The sequence below is a fragment of the Bufo bufo genome, chromosome 5 (genome assembly GCF_905171765.1).
Source record: "Bufo bufo chromosome 5, aBufBuf1.1, whole genome shotgun sequence".
Taxonomy (NCBI): domain Eukaryota; kingdom Metazoa; phylum Chordata; class Amphibia; order Anura; family Bufonidae; genus Bufo; species Bufo bufo.
This window is the reverse complement of record NC_053393.1, coordinates 317,726,119-317,739,118: the sequence shown is the minus strand read 5'-3', so window position 1 is coordinate 317,739,118 and position 13,000 is coordinate 317,726,119. Positions and strand designations below refer to the sequence as shown.

The window sequence follows — 13,000 nt, the reverse complement described above, 5'->3', positions numbered from 1 at the left end:
CGATTAACTAGCAGAGATACACCCCTGGAGTGGGAGGTACCGTACGAGTGATACGCATGTTGAACCCATGACTTCTTGAGTCTACCGGCAGTGTCAGGCGTCAAATGGGTCTCCTGCAGACTGAGTATATGAGGAGTATATCTGCGGACATGCGTAAAAACAGACAGACATTCTTTTACTCGCATCTCCAAGTCCCCTCACATTCCAGGACATTAAAATTAAGGTGGCCATAGCATTCGTATCTCACATATCCATATAAGTCTACCCCTCTGCTGCAATGCCGAATAGACTCCTCCCACCACATTATTCCACACAGTCACCCAGCTACCTGTACTAAGTGGTGTACCACATAATGCCCAAACAGAGTATACAAACTTAAGGCAAAACAAAACATGCCATAAACAAATGATGCAATAGTGTGCATTTTGCCCAGAGTGGGAAAATAATTTCCCTGTGGCTGCAGTGTCAGGGACCTGCATGTTGCAAGGTGGTGTCTCAACTATGCAGGTAGCTGAGCAGCTCCCCTGATATTGTATAGCATACTGACATATAACAAATGATATAGCAACTTATCAACAAAACCTTTTCGGAGGCGGGAGGCCGCAAGCACTACAAAGTCCAGAACTGAACATGTCCAGATAATGTAGATAGCCATTCTCCTCCCTCAAGTAGCAGTGAGTCCCGCTGATAGAGTCCCCGATCAAGGAGAAAGAAAAGAGGAAGGGGACGAAAAGAGGTATCAACGCCATACCACATCTCAAGATGGCGCCATCCTGCGCGATTTCCTTGCGACCCAATCATCCGCTTCCTTGGGGTCCGCTTCCTTGGTGGTGGATGATTTTTCTCCATCCACCACCCTTAGCCTAGCGGGGTAAGCCATAGAATAAGGTAAATTCATGTCCCGTAGCCTTCTTTTGACCGAGACAAAGGTCGCCCTCTTTTTCTGGAGCTCGGCAGAGAAGTCAGGAAATAAGGACACTTTAGCATTCTCATACATAATGGTTTGCTTCCTCCTCGCCTGTGTAAGGATGAGGTCTCGATCCTTCCAATTCAGCATGCGTGCTAGCAGCGGCCTAGGTGGAGCTCCAGGTGGCGGTGGGCGAGCTGGGACCCTATGGGCCCTCTCCACTGCGTACGCCATGGAAAAAGCTGCCTCCGGGAAGGTAGTTCTGAACCAGGCTTCCAGGAAAGAGGCAGGATCCGGCCCCTCTGAGCGCTCCGGTAGGCCCAGAATACGCACATTATTTCTCCTGGCCCTGTTTTCCAAGTCGTCACATTTTTGCCTCCACAGGGAGACAGAGCCCTCCAGGGCATGAATCTTGGCTGGCATGGGACGAGTGAGATCTTCCAGGTCTGAGATCCTTTCCTCCGCGCCCTTCACCAGCTCCCTGAGCTGCTGGACGTCCTGTCTAAGTAGGCCTACATCCACACGTACCTCATCAATCTTGGTAGTGAGGGAAGTTTGACAGGCCAGGATTGCTGACAGGAGTTGTTCATGTGCCTCCTTCGGTGAGAGCTCTGGTATATCTTGTATATCGTTGACCGCTTGCTGGGCCGCCTGGCCACGAGTATGTTGGGTGCGGGGCGTGCTGGTCGTTGCGGCGCCATGTTGGGTGTCCTGGCGCGCATATTCCTTCAGGCGGTCAGCCGCCGCCTGACCTTTGCTGGGACCCATGGAAAGGTTCTGTGAGGTTTCGTGGTGTCGCTTGTCTATTCTGATGGTGGATAGACCGTGTCAGTGCTCAGGATTTCTCAGGATTCTGTGTGGGAGCCGGAGCTCAGCTCAGATGCGGCCGCTCATGTCGGCAGTTAGCCACGCCCCCCCCTATTTTTTATTTCTTACACAAAAGTGTAAATTTAAAGACGGATTTTTTTCTACAGAGCACATAAAAATGAAGGAGCACACCCCAAAATGTATCACCCCATTCCTTCTGTCTTCAGAAATACCCCCATTGTGGCCCTAATCTTATGCCTTGACAAACAGCAGGGCCCAAACATAAAGGAACACCCAGTGGCATTCAGATAATAAACTTAAAATGGTTCAGTCCCCATTGCACACATGTAATGGCGTTGAGCTGCCAAAATGATAGAAACCCCCATAAATGATCCCATTTTGAAAACTAGACCCCCTAAGGTATTCAACTAGGGGTTTAGTGATCTTTTAGACCCCCTGTTTTTTTGCAGAAATTAATGCTAAGCAGGCAAAAAAAAACTTTTTTTTTTTTTTAACACAAAAGTGTCAAATTAAAGACAGATTATTTTCTACAGAGCACATGAAAATGAAGAAGTACACCCCAAAATGTATCACCCCATTTCTCCTGTCTTCAGAAATATCCCCATTGTGGCCCTAATCTTATATCTTGACACATGGCAAGGCCCAAACATAAAGGAGCACCTGGAGCCTTTCAGATAAACTGAAAATAGTTCAGGCACCATTGCACACATGTAATCGCGTTGAGCTGCAAAATTATAGAAAACCATTATAAATGACCCCATTATAAAAACTAGATTCCTTAAAGCATGCATCTAGTGGTGTAATAAGCATGCTGAGTGCAAAATTATTATAGGATGAAATAATGAGTATATATGGTTTAATTTAAATTGTTAATAAAATTTTCACAGGAAATTGGAGAAAACATATTTTTAGATGGGTAAACCTGTTATTGTCTTAGAAATCCACCACATTCTTATCTTTGTGGCGCGTACAGATGAGAAGTGAAGCTGTGCACTTATAAGGGAGGTAGATTTCTAAAAAGGCATTTGCCTGTACATATGACTATGTCTCGCCAAACTGAAAAAACTGAACTGTAGGGAAAGGCAACAAGTCCAAGAAAACGGAGCAAAATGTCTCCAACTATGTTGCAAATTCCAGTTTGTTCACAAGATACAAGAACACTGATAGGGCTATAATGACTAGCTGGCATTCAAGGACAGTCTCTTTAGCCCCATCAATCCCTATATGAGAGACGAACGTGCTAAGTGACGCGGTGCACCATAACAGGCCCCTTCCCGGCAAGGTAGAAACTGCTATGCACACAATCAACCAGTCACCTACAGAATATATAAAAGGACAGTGCCCAGATCCGTCTGTAGGAACAGTAATGGATCACTAATTCCCAAAATGATGTCAGGATTTCTAGACATCCCTTAGTGTACAAGCCCTTAGTGTACTGGTGAAGAACAACTCAATCATTAGAGATCCTCCAAATAAAAAAAGATCATGCCAATATCATGATACAGTAATGTGAATGGAATTAACAGCTTTGTGTGGCAGGACAGTCATAAAAAATGAAATTAGGAAAATTAAGAAAACAAATCATAAAAGGTAAAATTTGTTCCAATGTCTGAAAAATTAGCTCCACAACCCATCCCAAAAGGACCCCTCCCTCCCTGGAAAGCCAACAAACTAAACAGAAAATTCGAATAAATTGATTCCTGAAAAAAAAAAAAACACTCATGCTTTTAGGTATTAAATAAAATTAATAATTAGCAACCGTATGGTACGTCTCAAAACAGGAGTAATTGCAGAGGCCTGGTTGTGATGGACAAATGGGGCAGTAAATTCGGGTGTCCCTCCTCCTTCCGTGTTTGCTACACACCCAGCATAGTTACTGATTATATGTCTTGCTGGTAGTGGCAGGGACGGGGGGAGAGAAGTGGCGTTTTGAAAGACTTTGAACATCCCCAGACTTAAAGGCTTGCCCAGGTGCGGGGGACTCAAACAGGAGACTCTCAACCACCTTCTCCTGGAACTCAAGGAAGTTGAGGGTTCCTTGGGCCTTTTTAAATAAAACAAAACTGTTATAGGTAGCAATCTGAAAGAGGTAGATTGCTACCTTTTTATACCAGGCCCAGTTTTTTCGCTTCACCAGGTAGGGTTGAAGCGCCTGTCCGAGAGGTCTACACCTCCCATAAATTTATTATAATCTGTCACACAGACCGGTTTGTGCTCGTCAGTAGTAGCCCCCCTCTCCCTAAATGCTACTGTGGTGTCTGCGTGCATGGTGGTGAGCATGTAGACATCCTTCCTGTCCTTCCACTTCACTGCAAGGAGCTGGTCACTTGCAAGGGCAAACGCTTGGAAACCAGCGGTTGTGGGTATCCCACTCTATTTTTACAGACTGTCCCACAAGCCCCTGTGTTTGCAGCATAGAGGGATTTATAAAGGGGTATGCTAGTCTAAAAATTATCGGTGTACACGTGGTACCCTTTGTGCAGGAATGGCGCCAATAGATCCCAGACAATTTTTCCCGATGTCCCAATATTTTCAGGGCAGCCTGGGGGGTTAAGTTGGGAGTCTGCCCTCATATACAGGCAGACCGCAGGTGTAGCCGCTTGTGCTCTCACACACCTTATATCATTTTACCCCATATCTGACACGCTTGGAGGGAATAAACTGACGGAAGGAAAGGCGGCCTTTAAAACTAAAAAGGGATTCATCAACAGATTTTTTTCAGGGGTATGTAATTTGTAAGGAGGGAAATAAGGAGTCTCAATTTATTTAGGCGGTTGTAGGCTGGGTCAGTTCTGGGGGGGACTTGGGAATTGTCTGTAAAATGCATAAACCGCATTAGGGCTTCATAGCGGTTTCGGGACATAACTGCTGCAAACACAGGGGTTGAGTGGACAGTACTCGCAGCCCAATACGATCGGACAGATGGCTTTTTTACAATGCCCATGTCCAGATAGACGTGGGCTTTTGTACAGCAAACTGTGTGGCGTACAGATTAGTTTGCTGCACAATTAACTCCAGGACTTTATCGTCCAGAAATAAATGAAAGAATCATAAGGGGTAAAATTGGTGACGTCCACATTAATTTGAGGAGTGGATAAAAATTGGGGTACCTGGGGGAAAATGAAGTGGCAAGATCCCACGTAGTAGAAGGGACGGGACCGCTGGGTGGAGAAATAAATGAAAGAATCATAAGGGGTAAAATTGGTGACGTCCACATTAATTTGGGGAGTGGATAAAAATTGGGGTACCTGCGGGAAAATGAAGTGGCAAGATCCCACGTAGTAGAAGGGACGGGACCGCTGGGTGGAGAAATAAATGAAAGAATCATAAGGGGTAAAATTGGTGACGTCCACATTAATTTGGGGAGTGGATAAAAATTGGGGTACCTGCGGGAAAATGAAGTGGCAAGATCCCACGTAGTAGAAGGGACGGGACCGCTGGGTGGAGAAATAAATGAAAGAATCATAAGGGGTAAAATTGGTGACGTCCACATTAATTTGGGGAGTGGATAAAAATTGGGGTACCTGCGGGAAAATGAAGTGGCAAGATCCCACGTAGTAGAAGGGACGGGACCGCTGGGTGGAGAATGAGATGAGGTGGCGACTTCTACCACCATAGGGCTATGGGGTCTGGGGATGGAAGCGGAAGTAGAGTCCCCGCTATCTGAAGATATTTCCGCCTCTGAAGCGTTGTCAGATTCAGAGTGGTCAGAGCACAGAAATTCATATGCCTGCTCTGCACTGAATAATCTATGAACCATTTTTTTTTTTAAATAAAAAGCTAAGAAAGAAATGAAAATAACTGACTGTCCCTAATAGACTAGTGACGGACGCCCACTGATGGACACCCACTGACAGACGGACTCAGGGTCCCTACTGAAAATAATTGAACTTCACTGATAGACGCCTGATGACGGACACCCACTGACCGCCAGTAACAGACGAACACTGGGTCCCTAATGAAAATAATTGACTGGACGGACGCCTAATGACGGACACCCACTGACAGACAGACAGTTTATAAATAGATTTTTTATTTTCACAGTAAATCGCACAGCCAGGACAGAAGTCTGATCTCTCTCTCTCTCCTCACAGAACAACTGCACTGAGGGGAGAGAGAAGCACAGCCCATGTCCTGGCTGTGTTTAGTAAATATAATGGATGTGATTTCCATGATAGGTTTATCATGGAGACCACATGATCAGGGACCATTATTATTGACAGGGGGGTTTCCTGCCTTTTATTATATGCATTGGGGGCCATATTGCCCCCAATGCGGCACTCGATCTGCTGCGGGACCCGATCGGGGCATAATTATTACTCTCGCCGCCGCTCCTCAGAGAGAACCTGGTGCAGGGGCGGCGGCTTACAGTGTGCGCATGCGTCGGGCCGCCACCATCTTTCTTGAGGGCAGGAGAGGGGGAATCGGGACCCAGCTTTCCGTTATGGGGAAGCTGGGGGACCTGATCACTGAGGAGTCTTTCTCCCTCCTCTCTTACATGAGAGCAGGGAGAAAGTTTACTGCCGGCAGCGGAGCTGCCAGAATTTTCGGTGATCACGTGATCAGAGACTGCTTTTCACAGTCTCTGATCACTGCCCTGAGCACTCTAGCTGTGGGCACGGAGCTCCAACGCTTGATTTAAGCGCTAACTTGGGCTGAAGTGCCGCCGTAAAAACCCAGCCCAAGGCTTCTTAGTGACCGCCGTAAAAACACGTATGGGTGCTCACTAAGTGGTTAAAGGATAAAAGTACATCTTTGTAGCAGCATCACAATCTAGTATAATGCTGCAGACTAATATTTAGCTGTAAAGAGGTATTCCGGTTCTGGCTAGTTATCCATACCTCCCAACTTTCTAAATGAACAAAGAGGGATACATCGGCAATTTTTTTCAGCACTAGACCATGCCTCTAACTCCGCCCAAAACATAACTATGCATCTAATCCCAACCAGTCCTCTTAATGCCTCCACATAGTAATTATTCCCCCTTCATGCCACCGAAAAGTATTTATGCCCACATTGTGTCCCCTCACAGAATTATGCCCAGCTGTGTCCCCAGTAATATGCCCTGTTATGTGCTCCCATTAATATGCCCATATGTGCCCCCAGTAATATGTCCAGCTGTGCCCTCAGTAATATGTCCAGCTGTGCCCTCAGTAATATGTCCAGCTGTGCCCCCAGTAATATGTCCAGTTATGTGCCCCCAGTAATATGGCCAGTTATGTGCTCCCAGTAATATGGCCAGTTATGTGCCCCCGGTAATATGGCCAGCTGTGCCCCCGGTAATATGGCCAGCTGTGCCCCCAGTAATATGGCCAGCTGTGCCCCCAGTAATATGGCCAGCTGTGCCCCCAGTAATATGGCCAGCTGTGCCCCCAGTAATATGGCCAGCTGTGCCCCCAGTAATATGGCCAGCTGTGCCCCCAGTAATATGGCCAGCTGTGCCCCCAGTAATATGGCCAGCTGTGCCCCCAGTAGTATGGCCAGCTGTGCCCCAGTAGTATGTCCAGCTGTGCCCCAGTAGTATGTCCAGCTGTGCCCCCAGTAGTATGTCCAGCTGTGCCCCCAGTAGTATGTTCAGCTGTGCCCCCAGTAGTATGTTCAGCTGTGCCCCCAGTAGTATGTTCAGCTGTGCCCCCAGTAGTATGTTCAGCTGTGCTCCCAGTAGTATGTTCAGCTGTGCCCCCAGTAGTATATTCAGCTGTGCCCCCAGTAGTATGTTCAGCTGTGCCCTCAGTAGTATGTTCAGCTGTGCCCCCAGTAGTATGTTCAGCTTTGCCCCCAGTAGTATGTTCAGCTTTGCCCCCAGTAGTATGTCCAGCTGTGCCCCCAGTAGTATGTCCAGCTGTGCCCCCAGTAGTATGTTCAGCTGTGCCCCCAGTAGTATGTTCAGCTTTGCCCCCAGTAGTATGTTCAGCTTTGCCCCCAGTAGTATGTCCAGCTGTGCCCCCAATAATATGTCCAGCTGTGCCCCAGTAATATGTCCAGTTATGCGCCCCCAGTAATATGTCCAGAAAGTAAACAAAAAATGAAAACCAGACCTGATGCTCTGGTCAGTGGAGGAGGCTTTTAAAAAAAATAATTTTTTATAAATTAAATGTCATTATAAGTGTATGTTTATAATGTATTATTCATCCACCTGACATAATGGATTATACAGTATATATATATATATATATATATATATATATATATATATATATAATGTCTTACTATGGATTCCTTACCCTTACCCATTCGTCAGGTACACACTGTTGTTACAAGTGATACAGTAGTGTAACGAATTCTTAAGGCAAGCCAAAAGGCAATGCATTTAAATGGTTTAAATGAACACGAAGCTCTAAATTACCATATTCCAAAGCGGGAATATTATCCACAGTACACAGGCTTTCCCTGGCTCTATCAATTATAAAGTCATAAAACTCTCAAAGATAAGTCATTATTCCTAAATGTGCTTTCTGTAGATTATGGTTATGCTACCTAATCTCAGATCGGTATATGAATATAGCAGTCATTACATATTTTCTAATAGTAGAATGTGCAGCAAATAAAAGAAATCAATATAATGATGGATTGCCAAACATCATGATTCAGTTATTTGATTTAGTAAAGACTTGTATTCCACATGAAATAACATTGTTGCAATATATTTTCTCATAAATCTGGGTTTTGCTGTTCCTCTCTTTAATATTTATGAATACATTGACAACTGGGAGTTAGCACTCCCCTTGTGAAGGGGCATGTCCTTACACAGTCTAAAGCCCGTATTACTCCTGCTATATTCTCCGCAGATGAACGCTCGTTAGAGATCATCTGGCAGTGTAATACTGCCGCCGATTGCCCGATGAAAGAACAAACGCTTGATCATCGGGCAATCCAAATCTTTTGACATGTTGAAAAATTATCGTTTGCAGGCGGCAAATCATCGTGTCTAAATATGATCTGCTGACGGCAAACCATATACAATGTGGGGATGAGCAATGGCATAAAGCCCCAGGTAATAACAGTGGTCTCCTCCTAGGGTTAGGCAATATCAAAAATATCCCCACGATAACGATATTAAGAAATTTAGCACGATAACGATATATATCGTGATAAATAGCCATTTAGAAGAAAAAACATTTGGGACCACAAGAAGACATTATACTGTATGGGGCGGTAGGCCACAAGGAGGTATTATACTTTATGGGGTCACAAGGAGACTTTATACTGTATGGGGGCTACAAAAAGACATTCTACTGTATGGGGCAGTGGGCCACAAGGAGACATTATACTGTATGGGGGCCACAAGGAGATATTATACTGTATGGGGGCTCATGGAGACATTATACTGTATGGAGGATACAAGGTGACATTATACTGCATGGGGGCCACAAGGAGACATTATACTGTATGGAGGATACAGGGTGACATTATACTGTATGGAGGATACAAGGTGACATTATACTGCATGGGTCGGTCCGGGGCAAGGTGACATTATACTGCATGGGGTGGCTGGGGCCAAGGTGACATTATACTGCATGGGGCGGCTGGGAGCAAGGTGACATTATACTGCATGGGGTGGCTAGCGGCAAGGTGACATTATACCACATGGGGCGGGCCTCAAAGAAACATTATACTGCATGGGGGGCGCCACATGGTGACATTATACCCTCCCCCCTTCAAAATCAGTATAATATCTTCTTGTTGCATCATACAGTATACGGTAGTGTCTCCTTGTTGCTCCTGTATGGTGGCAAAAGGGAGACATTATACTATGTGGGGCTTCTACTGATGGGAAGCCCCTTGACAGGTATATTCCCTATCTCCTTCTATTGGGTAGAGATGAAGAGCCCTGTGCAGGGACTGCTGATGGGCCTCAGTGGGTCTAGGCAGGAAGAGAGTACCACTATCTTTTACCTCCTACACCGCTGTCACACTTCTCCCGCCTTGGTCAGGTCAAGACCAGGAGAACTCCCCAAGAGAGACCTGCATAGCCTCCCTCCCTTGCTGCTGTGCAGCCATTTCCTCACTTTGGTGGGCGGGGTTAGGGCGAAATACGAGCGAAGAGAATGCGGCCGCTGTGGGGACTAACATGTGCCCCCTGTGCTGAGAAATACCATGGATAAAGAATCAGAGGTCCCCAGTGCTCCCAGCTTTGTCCTCCCAGGCTCTTTGGGAGTTTTATGGACTCCAGGATGCGATGCTGCAGCAGGTACGAGGCCGCTCTCAGCCCACAGGTCCCAGGCTTGGTGTCACATTGGTAGGCGGGGTCATGGGGGAATAGGAGCAAAGAAGATGCTGCCGCTACAGGGACCAACATGTAATGTATGCAGGCGGCAGGACATGGACGTTTTAGAGCAGTCGGGACACGTGTGACCGCTCCTATGAGGTCATTAAATATAGCGCTTATTAGAAAATGGTGATATCGCAGTTTCCTAATACCGCGGTATATCGCAGACACCGGTATACCGCTCAACCCCATCTCCTCCTCTACCTAGCAGACGACTGCCAGGAGGGAATGCTTCTCTCCCGACAATCGTCTGCCACATAGGGCTGTGTAATACAGCCTTAACACTGGCTACCGACTGTGTAGGGGGTCACATCACCAACTGGTAACACCCAATTGTCGATTTATTTATTAATACACTTCAAGAAGTGACCGAAGAATAGCCCACAGTATATAAGTCACAGCATGCAGCGGTTTTGTCCGGCCTCCTCTCAGCATGTTTGCCATGCTGTGGCCGGACCTGCGGCCCGCCCCCATTATAGTGACCTCCGCCAGCATGGTGGACTTGTGGTAGCATGGATCTGGCAGGCTGTTCCCCCGCCGGAACAGCCTGCCGGAAAAGGCTACTGCCAGTGTGAAAGTAGCCTAAATGCGACTAGGCTGAGGTTGAGAAAGTATAAATTATTAATAGTGCTTGGTCAAAGATCACACAACCAAGGTAGTGCACCCTTTATTTTGGGTTCTGCAGCAGGATATCTGTTGAGTAAGGCCCTCCTGTGAACACTGATGTGGCCATCATTAGTACCAAGGCAGAACCTGCTTTCATTACTGAGCAGTGAGCAATATTGTTTGTTTGTTAAAGATGCGTAAGTATCTGGATGGAAAATAGAGGGGGGTTATTAACGGTACACACTCAGATTGGGTCACTGTCACTAGTGGGGTACCTCAGGTGTCAGTGCTGGGCCCTATTCTCTTCAATATATTTATTAATGATCTTGTAGAAGGCTTGCACAGTAAAATATCAATTTTTGCAGATGCCACTAAACTGTGTAAAGTAATTAACACTGAAGAGGACAGGATACTACTACAGAGGGATCTGGATAGATTGGAGGCTTGGGCAGATAAGTGGCAGATGAGGTTTAACACTGACAAATGTAAGGTTATGCCCATGGGAAGGAATAATGCAAGTCACCCGTACATACTAAATGGTAAAACACTCGGTAACACTGACATGGAAAAGGACTTGGGAATTTTACTGGACAGAAAACTAAGCTGTAGAAACTAGTGTCAGGCAGCTGCTGCCAAGGCCAATAAGATAATGGGTTGCATTAAAGGGGGCAAAGATGCCCGTGATGAGAACATAGTCCTACCACTTTACAAATCACTAGTCAGACCACACATGGAGTACTGTGTACAGTTCTGGGCTCCAGTGAACAAGGCATAGCAGAGCTGGAGAGGGTTCAGAGGAGGGCAACTAAAGTAATAACTGGAAAGGGTGGACTACAGTACCCATAAAGATTATCAACATTAGGGTTATTCACTTTAGAAAAAAGACGACTAAGGGGAGATCTAATAACTATGTATAAATATATCAGGGGGAAGTACAGAGATCTCTCATCTATTTATCACCAGGACTGTGACGAGGGGACATCCTCTGCGTCTGGCGGAAAGAAGGTTTGTACACAAACATAGAAGAGGCTTCTTTACGGTAAGAGAAGTGAGACTATGGAACTCTCTGCCTGCGGAGGTGGTGATGGTGAACTCACTAAAAGAGTTGAAGAGGAGCGTGGATGTATTTCTGGAGTGTAATAATATTACAGGTTATAGTTACTAGAGAGGGGTCGTTGATCCAGGGAGTTATTCTGATTGCCTTATTGGAGTCGGTAGGGATTTTTTCCCCCTAAAGTGAGGAAAATTGGCTTCAACCTCACAGTTTTTTTTTTTCCCCTTCCTCTGGACCCTATTGCAGGACGACAGGCCGAACTGGATGGATGTCTTTTTTCATCCTTACAAACTACAGTATGGTACTACGGCCACATCAGAGTTTGCAGGGGGGTTGAAGAGCACCTAGTGCCATCATGCATAATACGGAGACACACAGGACCAACACCAGGTGTCATGGTCTGGGGCACCATTAGCTACCATGCCTATTCTTGCCTAGTATTTGTTGAAGGAACAACTGACCAGCTTTTGGTATGTCCAGGACATTGCTGAACCAGACCTACTGCCTTTTTTGACTTTGACGTGGTGTTCCAACAATATATCATTCTCCCACACACTGCCTGTACTACACAACGTGTTCTTTAGGGTATCTAAGTATGATAGATATGACATGATAGATAGATAGATAGATAGATAGATAGATAGATAGACAGACAGACACTCTTTTTCCTCCAATAAAACACAGATCTTGTAAAAAAGTATTTTTAACATTCTGTAAAGGATTAAATATGTCTTGGTATTTCTTTAAAACGAATATAAAGCTGCACAGGAAGGTAAGGGTACCCTGATTGAGAATAATGCTTCACTAAAGACTTACTATTTCTTTAGTACAAAAAAAAGTAATTTTAAAATATCGATTCTCCCTTTAAAACTACCCATTTCTCTTCACAAGAAACATGCAGATCCCAAACTATTCTAAATTATGTTCTAAAATATTTCCTTCAACATAATGAATACGAAATACAATTTAAGTGCCCTTCTGGACCTTTGTTCTCGCAACGCAGTATTTATGGACCGAGACTGATTACAAAATGTGAAAGAATTTATTGAAAGAATTTCTGCTTATGCCTGTCCAATTCTACAAAACAAAACACAAATGCCTCCATGCTCTAATGTTCTGAATATTGGAGAATGAATTATTGCCTTCTGGCTTTCCTGGCACCAAATATCTATAACTGTGACTTACCAGAGACATAATGTCCGATATTACAAGAACGATGAGAAACAAGCTGAAAGAGACAAAGTGGAACATTATTACTGGATATGAAAATGCTATGTTTGAGAGCACACATCACTGTATATACCAAGGCCCTCGCTGACGTAGATATGAGTCTCTG

The 13,000-nt window shown here is 45.3% G+C and overlaps 1 protein-coding gene across 2 annotated transcripts in view; it reads right to left on the bottom strand.

Annotated features, from left to right (window-relative positions):
- The window catches only part of PIGN (phosphatidylinositol glycan anchor biosynthesis class N), a 356,746-nt gene that overhangs the window by 21,222 nt on the left and 322,524 nt on the right, over window positions 1–13,000 (bottom strand). For both annotated transcript variants that reach the window (XM_040432195.1, XM_040432196.1), the window contains exon 27: window positions 12,850–12,892. In XM_040432195.1, coding sequence (XP_040288129.1) covers window positions 12,850–12,892 — 43 coding nt within the window. The remainder of the gene's footprint in view (window positions 1–12,849; window positions 12,893–13,000) is intronic.